This window comes from Carassius gibelio, chromosome A25, assembly GCF_023724105.1.
Source record: "Carassius gibelio isolate Cgi1373 ecotype wild population from Czech Republic chromosome A25, carGib1.2-hapl.c, whole genome shotgun sequence".
Lineage (NCBI taxonomy): Eukaryota > Metazoa > Chordata > Actinopteri > Cypriniformes > Cyprinidae > Carassius > Carassius gibelio.
Window position 1 is genome coordinate 11,419,333 of NC_068395.1, and position 17,968 is coordinate 11,437,300.

General features: G+C 35.2%; 1 protein-coding gene across 2 annotated transcripts; it reads right to left on the reverse strand.

Moving 5' to 3' along the window:
• Positions 1 to 822: 822 nt before the first annotated feature.
• On the reverse strand, positions 823 to 17,204 carry LOC127947374 (little elongation complex subunit 2). 2 transcript variants are annotated; one of them, XM_052544460.1, is made up of 15 exons: positions 17,072 to 17,204; positions 16,877 to 16,978; positions 15,913 to 16,198; positions 15,683 to 15,802; positions 15,389 to 15,523; positions 15,178 to 15,294; positions 14,629 to 14,785; positions 14,366 to 14,550; positions 12,541 to 13,393; positions 11,605 to 11,771; positions 11,099 to 11,228; positions 7,103 to 7,187; positions 6,829 to 6,879; positions 6,241 to 6,481; positions 823 to 2,623 (listed from the first exon to the last, which is right to left on the reverse strand). In XM_052544460.1, exons 1-15 carry the CDS (start codon positions 17,083 to 17,085, stop codon positions 2,417 to 2,419), a joined length of 2,850 nt encoding a protein of 949 aa, XP_052400420.1. In that variant the 5' UTR covers positions 17,086 to 17,204; the 3' UTR covers positions 823 to 2,416. The 2 variants fall into 2 exon arrangements, with proteins under 2 accessions (XP_052400420.1, XP_052400421.1); XM_052544461.1 differs by lacking the exon at positions 823 to 2,623 and adding an exon at positions 7,609 to 7,642 and having other exon boundaries at positions 6,383 to 6,481.
• Between the last annotated feature and the right edge of the window lie 764 nt (positions 17,205 to 17,968).

Consider the following 17,968-nt stretch of genomic DNA (forward strand, 5'->3'; position numbering starts at 1 on the left):
CCTCCAGGACACGCCCACTCACTCTCCCCCTCACAGTCTATAGGGGCAGAGCTTTACTGTGGACGTTTATAAACCTGACAGTATGAAAGGAAGTGGCAAACCATCGCTGAGGTCTCAGAAGGGAAATTAAGTTATTAATGTGGTAGTGAACTATTTGTTAAGCGGTGACTTCCAACTAATCACTCAAAAATCCCAGGAAGAACATTACGTCATCATTTACTAACCATCATGTCATTTTCAAACATGTATGAACCAGTGTTGTTATTACTAATTAAGACTAAAATGATTTTCAGTAACTGACATGAATTACAAGTGAATTTTAGTAGAATAACTTAAAATTAAAAACAATTACAAAAGAAAATTACAATTTCCCTTTGCAACTAACTAAAAAGTATTCAAATTAAATTGAATGACTATTAAATTGAAGAATTTCAATTATACTAAACTTGAAAACTGAAATAAAAATAAATTAGCTAAATATATATTTTAAAAACGGACTAAAAATCTAATGAAAACCGTTTTATTTTTAATAAAAGGCCTTTGCAACGAACTGAAAGAAGTTGAAATTGAGGTACTGAAATGACCAAACTTCAAACTGAAATAAAAATAAATGAGCTAAATAGAAATATATATATATATATAAAAAAAACTTACAAAATGACCAAAACTTCAAACTAAAAATGTAACTAAAATTGTAAAATAAAACTATTTCAAAATATTTATAAATTATGTATTATAATACTACAATAAGACTATTGTACTAATACTAAAATAAGAGTGGAATCAAATTTATTAAGAAATAAATCTTAAAAGCACATAAAAAAATGTCTTGGTGTTTTTTATTTTCCATTCAATGAAAATCAGTGCAGTAATAATGAAGTAAAAAAATGTACTATTATTAATAATAAAAATGAAATAAATATTAGTATTGTGAAATGAGCCAAAAGTAATCAGATCTACAAACAGGTCTATAAAGAGTAGAAAAATAGAGCAAACCTGTCCACGGTGCTAATGCACAGACTAGAGGTCTTTCTCTGGTGGGCTTTGTGTCATTCATAACAACCCACCCTAGGCAAGATCACACACATTTATAATTCATGCTCTGCTAAACAACTGTGCAAATGTGCACAAATGCTCAAAAAATAAAAAAAAAAACAAAAAAAAACATACAAACTGTGAAATTTAAATGTGTATTCTTTTTTTTGTCTTTCTGTGTGTAGAAAAGTTGTCTTAGATTTTATACTGAACTCCTGTTGCTATAGATGCAGCATTACTCAAAAGCAGAACATTTCCAGGTTGAAATGCCATTACAGAAATATCCTGTTTGCTCTGTGTGTCACTCATGATTCATTTATTAAACTGGAAGTGTGGTTCAAGAGGAAAAAGTGCATACTATTCAGTTTGTCATGTGATCTCAACATGGCCACTACCATGACGGGCGACCCTCCTTTTACAGAATAAAACCACCTTTATTATTTTTTTATTCTAAGGTCTTCATCTCATGTGAGCTCACATCATTTTAAAGTTAAGAATTACAAGAATCTACACATAAAGAACAGTTTTAAATAAATGTTTAAAAGACCGCGTATGGAAGCATTAGCATTTAGCTAAATCCATTACCTTAAGTGGAACTATTACTTCGTTTTAGGTGAATGTATCTTTAAAACTGCTGTGCATTCATTGGCACTGTCTTCAGCTGAAAAGTGAACCATGACACATTCCTCCTCTTCAGTTGCGCAGTGGGTTTTACTCAATATCAGCTGAAAGGCACACTTCATCTCTAGACAGCTTCGGCTTTACAGTTTTTAACATTGCCTTTTATAAGGATGAACTACTTCTAAGCTTGCATTATATTTAATGTGGATAGTATGCAAATTAGTATACACTGTAGGGTGGGTCTCTTATTATTTGGACACACCCACATCTTTCTCTCAGAGCTGTGACAAAAATGCCCCAAAATACTGTTAGAAAACACATCAGGATGTCAGTAGCTATGTTTCCATCCAATTATTTTAATGTGCATTTTGGGATATTGCTTAAAAAAAAAAACATTTGAAATGCAAAGATGCATTTAAAATCTTAAAAGAATTCCTTGAGGCACATTATGCACTATTCTTATTTATGCATGAGTTAAATTAGCCAATTTGAATGGAAACATGATAAATGTGTAACAATAATTATTTTCAATTTTATATTAAAGCATTTATTTTTTATTTACTGCAGACAAAATAATACAAAATAGGATACTTTTTTAATTGTAAACTCGATTCTTATTTGGTAAGGATTGTTTCAAAATGTACAACACATTTGTATTACACAACGTTACACAAAATATGTACATGCTAAAGGAGGTAGTAAGTGCTTTTGAACATAAATTGGTTTTCACGCCCCAAAAAAAACGATTTTTCTTCCAAAATCAAGGCTTTCCATTCTTTCCATCTTCACTGGTTTGGCTTTTTTGCATGTCTTTCATCAGCTTGACTCTCATGTTGTCCATCCATGCCTGTTTATGTTTGTTTCTTGTGTCTTTCTTACGCTTCTTCTTTGTCGACTGATTGGCTGCTTGTGGTGGTCGGAGTGCGTTTTTTCCCTGGCGTTGCTTAGGTCCTTTTCCACTTTTAGGCTGTGTGAGAATAAAGTAAACTTAAGAAATTATAACATAAAACCATTTGGATAGTAATATTTGTGTCACTAGTTTATCCAAGTAGATTTAAAGTTGTTGTTTTAAATCCCAATAGTAGATGCCCATGAACTGGAGCATTACAGAATCTCTTGAGTTGTAAATCCACATCCAAAGTCCCAGCATGCCTTAGGACAAGCATATAGTAGGCATGTCACCACAGGAAAGTGTCAGCATGGAGCTCAATGGTTTACAAATGACACACATCCCAGGTTCTGGCGTATGTTTTGCGTCAATGAAATTTCAAGTGTCATGTTTCCTCGGGCCAACACGATGATGTAAGAGTATTACAAAGCGAGAGGTAGGATGGGGTGGATCTCTTTACGACCGGTCCTGACACATAACCCAGTCGCAACAGTCTCAGACCTGTTTATAAGAGAACACCCACAATCTAAATTTACTTTAAAGGTGCTGTATGCAGGGGTGTGCGATATGACAATTTTTGATCGTCATAATGTCTTCATTATCTGCTTTTGAAGAAATATCGTAGTATCGTGCTAAAGTGCACATTCTATCAGCTGCAGTTCTGGTGTTTCCATCATATACTGTACAACACCACATGCATTCACAGCAGTGTTAACTCAGTGCTAGAGTTACCCTCTCATTATTTGCATGTGCTTTTAAATGTTTCATTCGCGCTGCTCTGACCTGTGCTTTTTCTGAGTACACCCGAAGCGCGCGAGCTAAAGCCTGTTAAGTTATCTAAGTTATATTTTGCGCTAATACGGTCAAAACACACAAGGTTTACATGTAAACTTGATTATGTCTAAAATAAAAGTGAGCAGTTGAGAGAAAAACATACATGCCTGTATATTAGATGCCTGCAGGTCTTAAATGGACAGTAGGCCTATTAAACATGCAGCCTTCTGTCATTACTGTCAAGATCACCCTAAAATTTAATTTCTGTCATAATTTACTCACTGTCACTGTATTCATTTATTTCATGTGCTGAACACAAAAGAAGATATTTTGAAGAATGTGGGTAACCAAACTGGTCCATATTGAATTTGATAGTAGCAAAAAAAAAAAAAAAAAAATACTGTGGAAGTCACTGTGGACCAGCAACTGTTTGGTTTTCCACGTTCCTCAAAATAGCATTTATGTTCAGAAGAAGAAAGAAACTCATTCAGGTCTAAAACCACTTTTGAGTGAGTAAATGGTGGTATAAAAATAAAACACTATGACAGGATTGACAGCTGACAGAATTTCTATTTTTGGGTGAACTATTTAGCGTTAATAAAGCAACAAAACACAAAGAAAAAAAAATCACTCACTGCTCTTGACAAGAACACAGTTGCTTTAGGAATCAAAAATTGAATTTGTTCATTCAATTTCTTGAATGTTCCTGCTAAATACACCGATTGTACCTGAAAATAAAGCACTGTTTGTTTTATTTGTATATTATATGTAGTTATGTGTATATTTGTCCTTCTTTTATCTTTGTTATTAAAAAATAAGAACAACCATTTTTATCGTCGCCCTTTGGCCTAAATATCTGCCATTCTTATTTTGTCTTTATAATAGGGAAATTAGTTTGGCTGTAATGCTCAGACAACTTGCAAAATAGTAAAACCAACATGACAAAGAATTAGAGATAAAATAGTGAATCGTGATATTTTATAAAAAAATAAAATTAAAAGAAAAATTCGCCCACCCCTAGCTGTATGCAGGATTGACACAGAGTGGTTGAACTAGGTATTGCAGTTCAAATTCAGAAGACTGGAGAGGGTTTTTTTTCACCGGCTCCTCGTCGTCAGACTTGATGCACACGCAGGTTGCCAGATTGACGACACCAAAAGCAACGAGTGTACTTGACAATTAATTAAATGAAATACACTGTTTTTTGCTAACTGGCAACCCGGGGTGTCGAAATACAATTGGGTAAACTGACAGTGGCCGGGTTTCACAAACCAAAACAGAGACCGACATTCCGGCTCTTAACGCACATTTTCAAAGGAGAATAACTGACTGTAACATTGTTTTTCAAATAAACAATTATGTTAACTTAGCATGTTTCTTAAATATCTGCAAACATATGGTATTTTTATGCTAGAGTAAAAACTTACATACAGCACCTTTACGTAAGTTTTGGAAGTATGAGCAGTGTTTGCTATAGTAATCACTATGATAACTCGGAAACAGAAAAAAAAAATTTGGCCCGATTTTCAGTGCGCATCTCGTCAGTAAAGGCGCTCCTGTGATTAGTAGTATATATCCAGCATGTGAATTCAGATCAAGGTTGCCAGGTTTTCAAAAAGCCTTCCCCTATTCCTTCTCAAAACTAGCCCAATCACGTTTTGTTATTGGTGATAAAATAAACGTTTTTTGGCGGGGTTCCCTTGGTAAAATTTGCATTTTAGGGGCTACATATGTTGTTTTCCATGTCCGCGGGTATAAGCAATCCTAATCACAATATTGTGATATTTAGCCCCTAAAATGCTAATTTTACCAAGGTAGCCCTGCCAAAAAAAATTTATTTTATGCATGGAATGCAATTTTTATTGGGGAACCCCCCTGGAAATGTGATTGGGATAGTTTTGGACTAGTTTTGAGAAGCAACTAGGCAGGCTTTGTTGTGGATACCTGGCAACCCTGATACTACTAAATCACAGGAGCGCCTTTACTGACGAGATGCGCATGAAATTCACACTAAATTTTTTGCAGAGCCCTACTCAGAAATGAAAAGAAATAAAAGTACTATTAAAGATAAGTACCTATCACCATCAACTGTTACTCAAACAGATTCATGGCATGACAGATAGTCCTGTTCGACAGAATGGGTGTGGTAACTGTGCAGGAATGTTATTGAGACATCATGAAAGAGTGTCCACTCTGACTGCTTATGTTGGCTGTGAGTGTGTGTATGTAAATATATGGTGCATACCTCTGATAACAACAAAAAGTGAAAGGGATACTACACCCCAAAATGAACATTTTGTCATTAATCACTTTCCGCCATGTCATCCCAAACCAGTAAAAGCATTGTTCGTCTTCAGAACACAATTTAAGATATTTTGGATGGCAAGTCTGGCGAGGCTTTTCATACTTTTCTGGACCATGACAGTTTAACTTACTTACCAGTCTATGGGACAGTCACAAGACTCCCGGACTTCATCCAAAATATCTTAAATTGTGTTCGGAAGACGAACGAAGCCCTTACAGGTTTGGAATTACATGGGGGGTAAGTGATTAATGACAACATTTTCATTTTGGGGTGGAGTATCCCTTTAAGCAAAATGGTTTAACATGTCAAGGGTTCACATGCAAACTTCAATTTATTAAGTCTGAGCAACAACCTCTACACCACACCAACTGGAAATAAAAGGAGATTTGCAGGTTAAATTCAAACCCAAATTTTCAACAAAAGCACCATAGTTTAACCAGCATCCTTCTATTTACTAACTCTTTACTACTTCCACTACACCTCATCACTCCTGGAAATATTATATACCTTTCAATTACCAAATCTAATCTATAACCACTACACCACAACCTGAACAATTAAGTTAAGGTAAACTGCATGCAAAATTCTACATTTCAAAGTGAAAATCTGGTCATACCTGAGGGGGTGGACGTGGGGGGAAGGTGCAGGGTGGTCTGCTGTATTTCTGGTGAAATGGCAGGACATGTGAGGGGTCTAGGGGGACCCAGGGAATCCCTGGAGTCACAGCTGGGGGTCCGCAGTGCGCGTTCTGCAGGTGGTACACACTGCGAGCAGCCTTGGTCTCATTGCTAGCTTTAAAGATGCTCACGAAACCCTCACGAGGTTTGTGGACTAAGAGGTATCGTCCTTCCTGTAATCTGGGGGCAGGTGTTAAAAGAAACTTTTAGAAAAAGTGACGGCTCAAAGGAAATGTGTAGTTGATGACACAAGCTTTCCAACGCAAACAAAATTAAGGTCACATCCTTGCAAACATTGAAATACAGGCTCAATACCACTGATCGATTATAGATCAGTGCTCAATACCTAAACTGATACATGGCATTTTTAATGTTAAAATGCTTCCACATATCCTAGCTTAATATGCAGACTTACAAACTTTTAAAGACTGGTTGAAAGACTGATTTCACAGTAGGAAATGGAAATCTTGCTAAGGGTAAAGTACCGTAACCGTTTTAAATAGATCTACAAAGTGAAAGAAACTCACGTCGAGACTTTTTTCAGTAAGTGGTAGAGGGTGTTTAAACATCTAGTTGGCCTGAAAAAAAGAAATATTGAAGCACATTAAATTACATTCAAACTTGACACAAGACAAATAATTCTAATATAATTAATTCATATTTAAAATATACATTTTAAAGTGAATAGATTATATAAATTATAAAGAAATATATATATTACAATTCTTCAAATCAGTTTTAGGAATTTGTAAAGTTTTATTTTAATGATTATAATTGGACTTTATATTGAGATTCACTCACTTGAAGTCGCAGGTAACGTTCTGAATCCAGTCGTCGGGCAAACTCTGCATCTGCGTCACTTCTGATGTGTGTGCATTGATGCGACCTACACACACAAATATATAACAGTGTCTGAACAACTAGCCTTTAAATTGACATACTACCACAGGTAGACTGCTCAGTTAATTTTTTTGCAAGTCTTTAACCTCATCTGATAATACTTTCATACATTTACCTTAGCGTTGGTTATTCTACATTTCCATTTAACAGTCAATAGCTAAAGAAGTTAAAGTCCGCAGAGCCATAAACTAGCTCACAATCGGAAGAATATCTAAATCGGTCTCAACATGTGGTGCATAAGGACACGTATTGACCTGCGAAACAAATTCAGGCTGTGACAAATGTTGTGAATGTTGCAATAACTGTTCACACGTTGTGTCTGTCAGTTGTATCTCTGCCCTTTACACACTGATGGTGTCATTCTGAGTTCATGCCAGAAAAAAAAAAAAAGATCTCCACACCCTTACTTGTTCATCTGTGTGTGGGAAACACTGCTGTTGGCTAAAGAACACACAAAAAAAAATAATGAAACAGAGGACATGACGACATTTCACCAACAATTCTTCTAAATCCAGAGAGGATGAGCAACGATTGGAACAGGTTATAACTATAACTTATTAAATTAAAAAGAAAAAGCCTGATTATTGATATATTGTGTCACTCTGTCTGTGTTCATACCATTGGTCCTGCTTTGGCTTCATTTGAATAACAATAAATCAATATTTTGAGGTCAGCAAGAGTTTTTTTTTTGTTTTTTGTTTTTTTACGAAATTGAAACGTATTCAGTGTGGATAGGCTAAATTAATTAAATTAAATGACATTTAAGATTTCAAACTTTCACACTAAAAAATGCTTAATTACAGGGCAAATATAAAAAAATACGAACAAATGAATTATATAAATAAATTTAAATAAATTGAGTTTACCAGTGTAAAAAAAAATCATGATTAAAAATGTATTTTGGTTTCCACAGAGTTAGAAAATCAACATTAAAGGACCATGTGACAGAAGACAGGCGTAATGATGCAGCTTTGCATCACAAGAGTATTTATACATCTATTCAAATAGAAAATAGCTTTTTTACATTATAAAAGATTTCCACATTACGGTTTTTACTGTAATTTTACTGAATTAAATGCAACATAGTTGAGCATTAGAGACTGATGATAAAATAATAATCACTGCTCCTTGTATTAAGAAAAGTTTTGCTTAATTGTATGGTAAGTGCACCTTTAGTGTACTTCGAATCTAACGGTAGCACTTTATTTTACAGTCCTGTTCCTCGTGTACATACTACGTACTTATTATAGTAATTACAATAACTATGTAATAACTAGGTACTAACCCTGAACCTACCCCTAAACCTAACCCTACCCCATGTAGTTACCTTGTATTACCAGAACTTTCTTAGATATATACACTGTAAGTAAAATTTAAGTACATGTACGTGCACGTACTGTAAAATAAAGTGCAACCAATCTAACTGTAGTGTGTTTATTGATATTACATTTAAAGTCGATATATTTTAAATTTACTACATTACATTAAAGTATATTTTATAGTTTATTATAACTGCTTGTGAGTACATTCAGCAGAACACATTAACCATAAGACAATAGAAGTAATTTTGAAATGAAATATACATTTGTGCTTTTATTTTGTGTTTTTATTGCATTACAACTTATTGCAATAATCTGCCTCAGTAAAATGCTCGGCTCAAGTCTTCTTAAACCTTGCGAAAATATGTCCAGGCTCATGGCTGTGAAGATACCAGGCTGCTCTGTTATCAGCAGGGATTGATCCTGGACTAGATCCAAAGAAAACACTAGATTCCTTCAATAAGCCTAGAAGAATCTCTCAAGCAGACGATACGCTGGCTATTCTGCATTCTTCTGTGTGTCAGGCACAGACTGCTGGCAGGCACATTGTGGACATTCTTTAAATCACCGTCAGTGTTATACAGGCTTCCAAAAAATTGATTAAAACATGTATTCTTCAAACTCCAGCAGTCTGTTCAGAAGAAAGGGAGTCTCCCGAAGCCTAGTAGCCCTCCACCCACACCGATGTGTCACACATGTGCTTGCATTCTTCCGCAGCCCTTTCAAAGTTGAAATGTTAGTAGCTACGGCAACCCTGACTCAAAACAGTGAGTCATGCATCATGAGAGAGGCATGCAGGGAGTTTGCGGGAAGTTCACTTTTGTGCTGACTCCCCTTGTTACCAAAACTACCACTCCAGATACAACATAGATATGTACTACTGTTTGAATCTCCTTCATTCATTCAGAAAAAAAACTAAACAAACAAAAAAAACTTTAATTTAATTTGTGATTTTCACTTAAATGATGTAAAAAGTGTTGTTGTCATTTTTTATCATCATTGGAAGCATTGGTAGTGTTCAGTCACGTGACTGGCTCAAAGACCCGGCAAATCATCTACCGTATAGAACTGCCGCACCAGCCTGTCAATTTTCTATCTGATCCAATCCCAAAAATACTTAGATCACCTCTCAAAAGAATTAAACAAAAGCTATGCGAACAAAATCCATGTTTTGGCTGTTAGCAATCAATATACAGCACCAGCCGCAACATTTCCTATAAGGGTGTGACGTCACGAAAACTATGCATTTGAGCAAAAACTAGATTCAAGCAAGAAGTAAAATACTGTTAATGAAGATAAAATTATTTATACAAAATTACAACAATATAACAAAGCATGAAAAATACTTTGATTTGATCATGCAAATTAAAAGCCGAATCAGTTATGAATTGATTCATCAAACTTTTTTATCTACATATATTTTTACTAAAGAATTTTAAAGCATGATGCAAAAATGATTCATTTGATTTGGTAATGCAAGCAAATCATTCAATTAGTTAAATTATTTATGAATTTATGAACCGAACTAGAGTTGTGACGGTGAATTTTTTTTCCCTATCGGTTAATACGACGTGTGAGGGAGGGAGCATTCCCTCTTTTCTTCGCTTTTAAATAGCTTGTAAAAGCTGCGTGCGCATTCTACTTTTACTTTCAAATCAGCGGTAATTTGGCATCAATTTCTTGAATGCAAGCTTAAGCCTATATATATAAAACATAGAAGTTTTATTAACAAAACAAATAAAAATACATGCTATATGTCAGGCTAATGTTTAATAACAAATAACTTAAAGTTTAAATAGGTAAACAAAACTAATAATAAGTAAACGTATAATATATAACCAAATGACGTAGAATGTTTGTTAGCAAAACGAGTAAGAAAGCTTGGAGGTATGGTGTATACCTTGATGTCAAATAAAATAAATAAATGACACAAAGTTTAATAAAGTAAAATTCAGCAAATACTGTGGAACCAATTAAATAAGAAACGCATGTTGTTGTTGTTTTTTTTTTATTACTTTTTTTTAACTTTCAAAATCATCTTAGATAAATGGCAAAAGTCAAAATATTGGCAAAAGGTGCCTTTGCATTTAGCTTCAAAACTAAATCATCTGCCATCGTCTTGTCTGTCTCCCCTCACTCTTCTTGCCATTCAGCTTGACTCACTCGCCTCACTGGAGAAATGAAATCTGATCTGTGATTCGACTGTTGTCTGGCACACTGCATTGTTCAGTTTTTGATTGTAGTGTCTGTTCTTTTACTGAACGAAAAGATTTTTATAACTACAAAAATATCAAAATGACGGTGGGGGTCAGTATAACGGTGGGCAAATTGATGTAACCGGTGTTGCAGCTTAACACCGTCAACACTGTCTATCGCGGCAAGCCTAGACTGAACTGATTGTCTTTTTTAACACTGTAATACTGCATATTTTCTTTTCTACAGGTGAATATGATCTTTTTTAAATACTCATACTAGATCAAACAGATTCATGACAGAAATACAGCAGATTCACTATCAAAATGCATAACAGTTCATGATCGCTAAAGAGAAAGCAAACATTTTTCAACAGGTCTCTTACTGATGAAGGACACGGTACTGGAGTGCAGAAGTTTCTCGGCCCACAGCTGACAGACCTCTGTGTGGGTCAGATTCTCAGCTCCGTAGCACAGCTGATACTCCAGCTTGGGTAAAACATGCACCGGGACGGCCTGGATGAGAGCAGACTCAATGAGAACCCATTCAACTGCTGTTTTCAGATGCAGAAGAGTAAATCATGTGCTGCTTTTTTTCAGGGCATTTTCATAGAACCATTGACTGGAAAGAGTCTGTTAATACTCTGAAAAGATTTCAAACCCAACTCTACGGCAGCGTACAGGAAAGCAGACTGTTTAAAGAAAGGGAGTGGTGAACATTACTCAACCCTGGTTAAATTATAAAGATTAATGCTTGGCATATTGTCACACTGACTCAAATCCAATAGGAAGGATGAGTTTAATGTTGTTTGGAATCTCTCAGCCGTGACTTTCCTTCAACTAGGGCCACAATAATCAACATTAGTGTTTGTGTAGCATGTGTCCAGCTCACCCTGAAGGTGTCTCTGTCGTGTCTGGGGTGAGCGACGTCCACACTGCTGCGCACCATGAGCAGAACATCCAGAAGGCTGTAGAGTTTGTACAGAACACTGCCCTCTGCTGGAGGATCGTAGTCCATCTCATCCTCAGCACTGACCTGAAGATCCTCCTTCAGAAGACCTGCAATAGATGGATAATGGTTTCTGTAGAAGAAACTTTGACCAAAATAATTCGACTTAAAAACGCAAAAATAAATAAATAAATAAAATACAGCTATATGGTAGATTATATTTTTATGATTCTAGCATTATCTTGATTTTTTGCCTTAAATGTGACACAGATGTTTGTTTTTTAATGACAGTGTTAAAAAAAAAAAAAAAAAAAAAAAAATTGACATTTGAAATAATAAAATTCTTTCTATCCATACACCAGGCATAAAGCGTATTAAATGTAATTTTTATTATACATTTGTTACATTATTCTAATCTATTTAACGTAAGTAAACATTTGTGAACACATTAGTTATTTTTTGCCAAATTATTATTATTGCATGTTTTTTGTGTGTGTGTGTGTGTAATTATATATATATATATATATATATATATATGATTAAATATATTTAAGTATTATTTTAATATTCTAAATAATGTTTAAACCTGAAATGTACATGATAATGTAAATAATTATTCAAATATATTTAAGGACTTGCACATTTTTTTTATATATATATACTTACAGTATAGTAAAAAATGTACTTCCTCACACATCAGGTGTTATTTCCATTGCCTTAATTTAATTTAATAATTTCTAGAAGTTTATGGATATGTCTCAGTTTTAGAGCATCACCTGTTCAATGAATATCTGATGTGGGCCATATTTGAAAGTACATGAAGTATAACCTGAGCATGACTGTGGCCTTTGCCTCTGAGAGCTTGTTTTGAGCACTAACGTTTTCTTTTAGAGGCTAGCAGCACAGGAACGTCAGCAGGGAGTGTGTCGTCCTCTCCCTGTCCCTCTCTGGACTCCAGATATGAGGTCACACACTGCTTGACCAGTGAATGGGCTTTAGCTTCTGGAGGTCTGTCTTCCGGCACATGGGGTTTCACAGGCTCCTGGTTCTTGCTGGGAGCGGATTTCAGCATGGCGTCCTGCATCCGCAAAATCTGTCCGAGCTGATCGCACTCGCCAGATATTCTGTGCCTTTTGATGCCCTTCTTTGTTCCTTTGCCCAAAGGGTTTGTGTGTCCTGGCGTGACGCTTGGGGGGTCGGGCGCTTGGAGAGAGGACACCTCTGCTGGTGTCACCAGGGTCCGAGGTCTCTGTGGGGAGAAAATGTCATCTATGACTAGTCGTTCTTCATCAGAATCCAAATCCTGGTCCGTGTTGTCTTCCATCTCATGTCTGGGCCGCTTGGTGGGAGGACACTGAGCAGAAGGCGTTTCTATCTTCTCCTTTGAATCTTCAATCACACTTTCCTTGTCTGAAATGGCACTTTCGTTCAGCGTACCGCTTCCTCCGTCAGCCAAAGAGTCGCTCTCTCCTTGGACCTTAGCCAGGGTACACTCGTCTTGAGATGCTGAGGTGCGTTTCGTTGTACCTAAAGCTTCTGTCGGGTTCTTGGGGCTTGGGGTAAGTTGAGATGGAGTTGCGGTTGGATTTGTAGAAGCTGTTTTCGGTTTGAGCGGTTCCTTCACTTTCGTACTGGGCTTGTATGACTCCCCAAATGACTCCAGGTCTGTTAGATCAGTCCCAAAATCCATCCCAGGATCATCATTTGCAAACACGCTCCTGGATATCTTGTCCTGGGCAGAGTAAATATTATTTACAATGTTCATATTTAACAAAAAAACTCACTGTTATTTAGGTTTACTTTATATTCATTTATTTAGCAGATATATTATATAAAACTGTTGTACAATATAATCTAAAATGTAACAAACACACACATCATTTTTGATTTTTTTTAAATTCACACAATTATTTATATATTTATTTATGCATGTCTTTATATATACACGCTATCGGTCAAGCATCTGCAATGATTGAGGGATTTTTAAAAGTCTTTTATGCTCACCAAGCCTGCATTTACCTGATCCAAAATAAAAATAGCAATATAGTATAATATATTATTACAATTTAAAAGAACAGTCTTCTATCTTAAAATGTAATTTATTCCTGTGATTCAAGCTGCATTTTCAGCATCATATGCACAAAATTATGCACACATTTATTCCCAATCTTTTAAACATTTCTGTTTTATAATACAATAATAAACATATATATAAAAAATAGGTAAAATTATAGGTAAAAATTGATAGCCTGAATGCACTGTAAGTCGCTTTGGTTAAAAGCGTCTGCTAAATGCATAAATTTAATTTTTTTGTTTAATTTATTTATTAAATTATTTCAAATTTATACATAAAGTCATACTGTATTATTAGAATTTTGAGATTAATTATAATCACATTGTGTGTACATATATACACATATATAACAATTTGTAATATAAATTTATATAATACAGTAGTTATATATTATAGTTATTATTGCTATACTAATGATTAAATATATATTTTAACTATTTACTATCCAATTTGGCAGAAATAATTTTTTATTTTTTTTTTATTATCTAAAACTTTTAACTTACAAGTAAAAATAATAAGTTAGGGTTAAAGCCAATAATTACAATAATTAAATAGTAATTTACTAATAAGACATCTACAATATATTTCACTGTCTGTTGTTTGGTCTTCTTACCGTGGTAAACATCTTACCTCAGGAGGAGGCTCCATTTCAACAGGAAGCCCTTGTGAAGTGAGGAAAAACACCGGACGTGAGACGGTCTTCTTGAACGCCAGCTTCACGCTCTCTTCATGAAACAGCAGACTCCTCTCTCTCCAGCTCATCTCTGTCTTCAGCAGGGGAGGATCGATGTACGCCGTCTTACTCTGACTGCTGCCTGAGCACAACCACCGCATTCATCAGGTGAGACTACGGACAGGATTATAATCTTATGATCTACAACAGGGCTGGGCACCTCTCATAGGATTCATTTTGACCCAAACGGGCAGCTCCCAGGCTTCTGAGAACTCAAAGCTGTTATTCAGGAGCTGAAGGAAGGCCTCTTTAGATAAGCACACTTGTGGCTCATAGGTAAAGCAGAGTTTTTCCGCATTTCTGTCATTGCTGATGGCCTGCAGAAATTAAGAGACATCAGGATTATCACAAGTATTATATATGTTTTCCAGAGGTCTATCAAAATTAATTAGTGCGGTCCGGGGACAGAATTCAACGTATGAGAGTGGTAAATCTAAATAAATGCAGCAGTGCCACCTAGTGGTTAAAGTCACATTTTGCAAGACGGAGACAACACCACTTTTAATTTGTATTGAATCATGACATTATTTACAGCAGGTTTCTTTCTCCCAATTGTCAGCACAGCAATGATAAGAATTAAATTAAAAGAATTTGTATAATTCCCATAAATACTTTTTTTTTTTTTCATTTTGGGGGGAAAAATTACCCTTTTGTGATATTTATCCATATAAAGACCACAAAAATTGACAGAAACACACAGGCTACTTACGGTGTGTCCTAAAGTAGCTTTTTTAGCTGGGGGAATCACATTTGACACTGTCTCATAGTCTACAGCAAGCTGGGTGTTTTCTGGTATCACTTTTGTGTCCAGCATGTCTATTTTACCCTGAGGAGAAAGACAGTAGAGAGCTATACTTATAACAAGCAACAGTACATCACATATTTAAGATCAAAGAAAATACATATCAAAAAATAAGTACCATAGCAAGAAGCTGTTTCTCAAAGATGAGGGATATTCCACCCACAAACTTCACACTGGTCAGGCTAATTATCTCTTGAATGCTGTAAACCTGTGGGTAACTCTTCACGTGCTCCAAACAGGCTGCGAAATATTCCTGTTGGGGAAACACATACCAAATCAATGAAATAAATAAAAGAAAAATAGCATTTTATTAAAAATATATATTTTTTATTATTTAATAAAAAAAAAAAAAGATTAAAAACAACAATGGATTTTGTAAAAACATTTATTTTTAATAATACTAAAATAAAACCTGAGTGTAGCGGGTGCAGCCTGGTGGCATATAGTTGTACACATCAGCACATGCTCTAGAAACATCTTGCAGGTATTTCATAAACTCCGTCACCTCGTTCTTCACCTGCTCCATCAAACACTTTGAAATGAGAGACGATATGAGACAGATGAAAACAGTCTTGCATCCATATACCTCAATCAAAACGGCCTTACTATTAAAGCAGGCGATCAGGACGAGAGATGGTCTACCTTTGAAGCTCTGGAATAATTCTTGTGGATGAGCATGTTGAGATATAGCTTGCGGTTCTTTGCATTGAGGGTGGAAGAGCAGGGGTAGGGCACTAGGGGCTCAGGGAACGTTGGAGTCGCAGTACTCTTCACAGGTTTGGCTTTGGTTTGTTTGCATGTAGACGAGGGCTCATCTGATGCCAGGACGTTACTGACATCTGAAACGTCATTACACTTCACAGTCTTTGCTTCTGATGCGGATGCATCTGGCTTTTTCTCACCGGTGTCCTCGGACTTTGTATCAGAGCTTTGAAGAAAACAATCAAAAATCACAACATTTCATCATTAAAAACTCTTGTTTTCTTCTGTTATTTTAGACAGCTAATATTTATACAACTGGTTACCACATTAAATAACATTTACAAGAGTGATTTTAAACACTTAAAAAGCATAACACATGCACTTAAATTGTCTACTTGAATGTTTCAAACAACTTTTCTGAAAATAAAATGTCAAAATAGGGATAAAATAATGTTCTACAAGATATATTTACGTAAAAATGAAACAACATACTTATTCCGACTATAAACTTACTTAATAAAAAGCATTTTTTCAAAGTGATCATACTAAGTTATGATTCAAATGTAATAGATTAAAACCTTCTTGCTGACAAATGAGGTTTGAAGGATGCTCTAAAACCCTTTTCATCTACAGAGTATACCTTACAACAATTACCATGGTTTAACTATAGTAATTATGGACATTTGGTAGAAATTTTGTAATGTACATTCAAGTATTTAGACTATTATTTTCCCATATCAGATAGCACTGACAGTTTGAAAGCTGTAACCATAGTTATACGTTCTAATTCCGTTAACGAAGAGCCGTTTGCTATGTAGTTATTACGCTCTTGCACACTTTAACACAGTTTAGCTGCACTTATCGTGTGGTTTGAGGGCAGTCAGTCACCTAACGTTAACGTTACCTGTGTAAAAGAGCAAACAGCTCCTTGACGCTGGGCGCGAGAGTGAACTTGTCAAACACATCTCTGGAGAACTCAAGCGGCCCGGTGACAGGAGCGTCGTTCCTGAGGACAAACCAGCACACTGAAGCTGACTGCGGTTTAATAAACTGGTCAGCATTAAAATGTGTTTATTCAGTTAATCATATTGTCACCTACCATTTTATTTCCATGACCGCAGACTCTCGCAGGCTGACGGTCCCTCATCATAACAGAGAGAATGCGATAGACGAATCTTCCGGCTAGAACCAAAACATGACACGAAGGTTCCGCTTCCTGTCACACGTTTGAGATTTTTCGCAGATCTTAATTATTATGCTTTTATTTGTACAATCAATTTGTGACAATAGATATATATGAAAAAACCTATTTCCAATGGTGTAGGATTTTGGCGGGACATACTGAAAAATATCAATAAATTGACTGATTTTGTTTTCGCATCATAGATCTTAATAGCAAATCTGATTAGAACGAGTAAAAAAAAAAAAAAAAAAAAAAAGAACTACCTTTCTAATATTTATGTATTAGATTTTCTTTTCATTTATTATACAATTATATATAGACCTCTATCACTGGCTTGCTCTTTTCTTTTTCTATCTATCTGTTTTTTGTTTATTATATTATTTAAAAGCCCTTGCTACGTGTACTGTGTTTAAGCTAACTGAGACTTGTTATAGCACTTATATATCATTGCTCTTTTTGTTTTTTTTTCTGATTTCTTCCATTGTCCTCATTTGTAAGTCGCTTTGGATAAAAGTGTCTACTAAATGGCTAAATGTAAATGATTAAGGTTAATAAGTACAATTAAATGTAGATAGGTCTTATTTATATATTTATTTTACTTCATCTTTTATCAAATATTTATGACAAGATGCTTTGACTTTTAAATTGACACATTACCTGAATGTTTTCCTCAGTTTGGTTCACGTTAAGTGTTAATTTAGTTTCTGACCCTGATTGCACACATACTGTACATCACAGAGCTGTTTATCAGACGTCTGCATTTCCATCTACAAAATGTATTTTTTTTTTTGTGTGTGTTTACTCATCTGCAAT

Coding starts and splice junctions, on each gene's coding strand:
- LOC127947374 (XM_052544460.1), bottom strand. Junction 15,803..15,912: donor ATTATTCCAGAGCTTCAAAG/GTAGACCATCTC, acceptor CTCATTTCAAAG/TGTTTGATGGAGCAGGTGAA. Junction 7,188..11,098: donor CAGTACCGTGTCCTTCATCA/GTAAGAGACCTG, acceptor TTGTGTGTGTAG/GTCGCATCAATGCACACACA.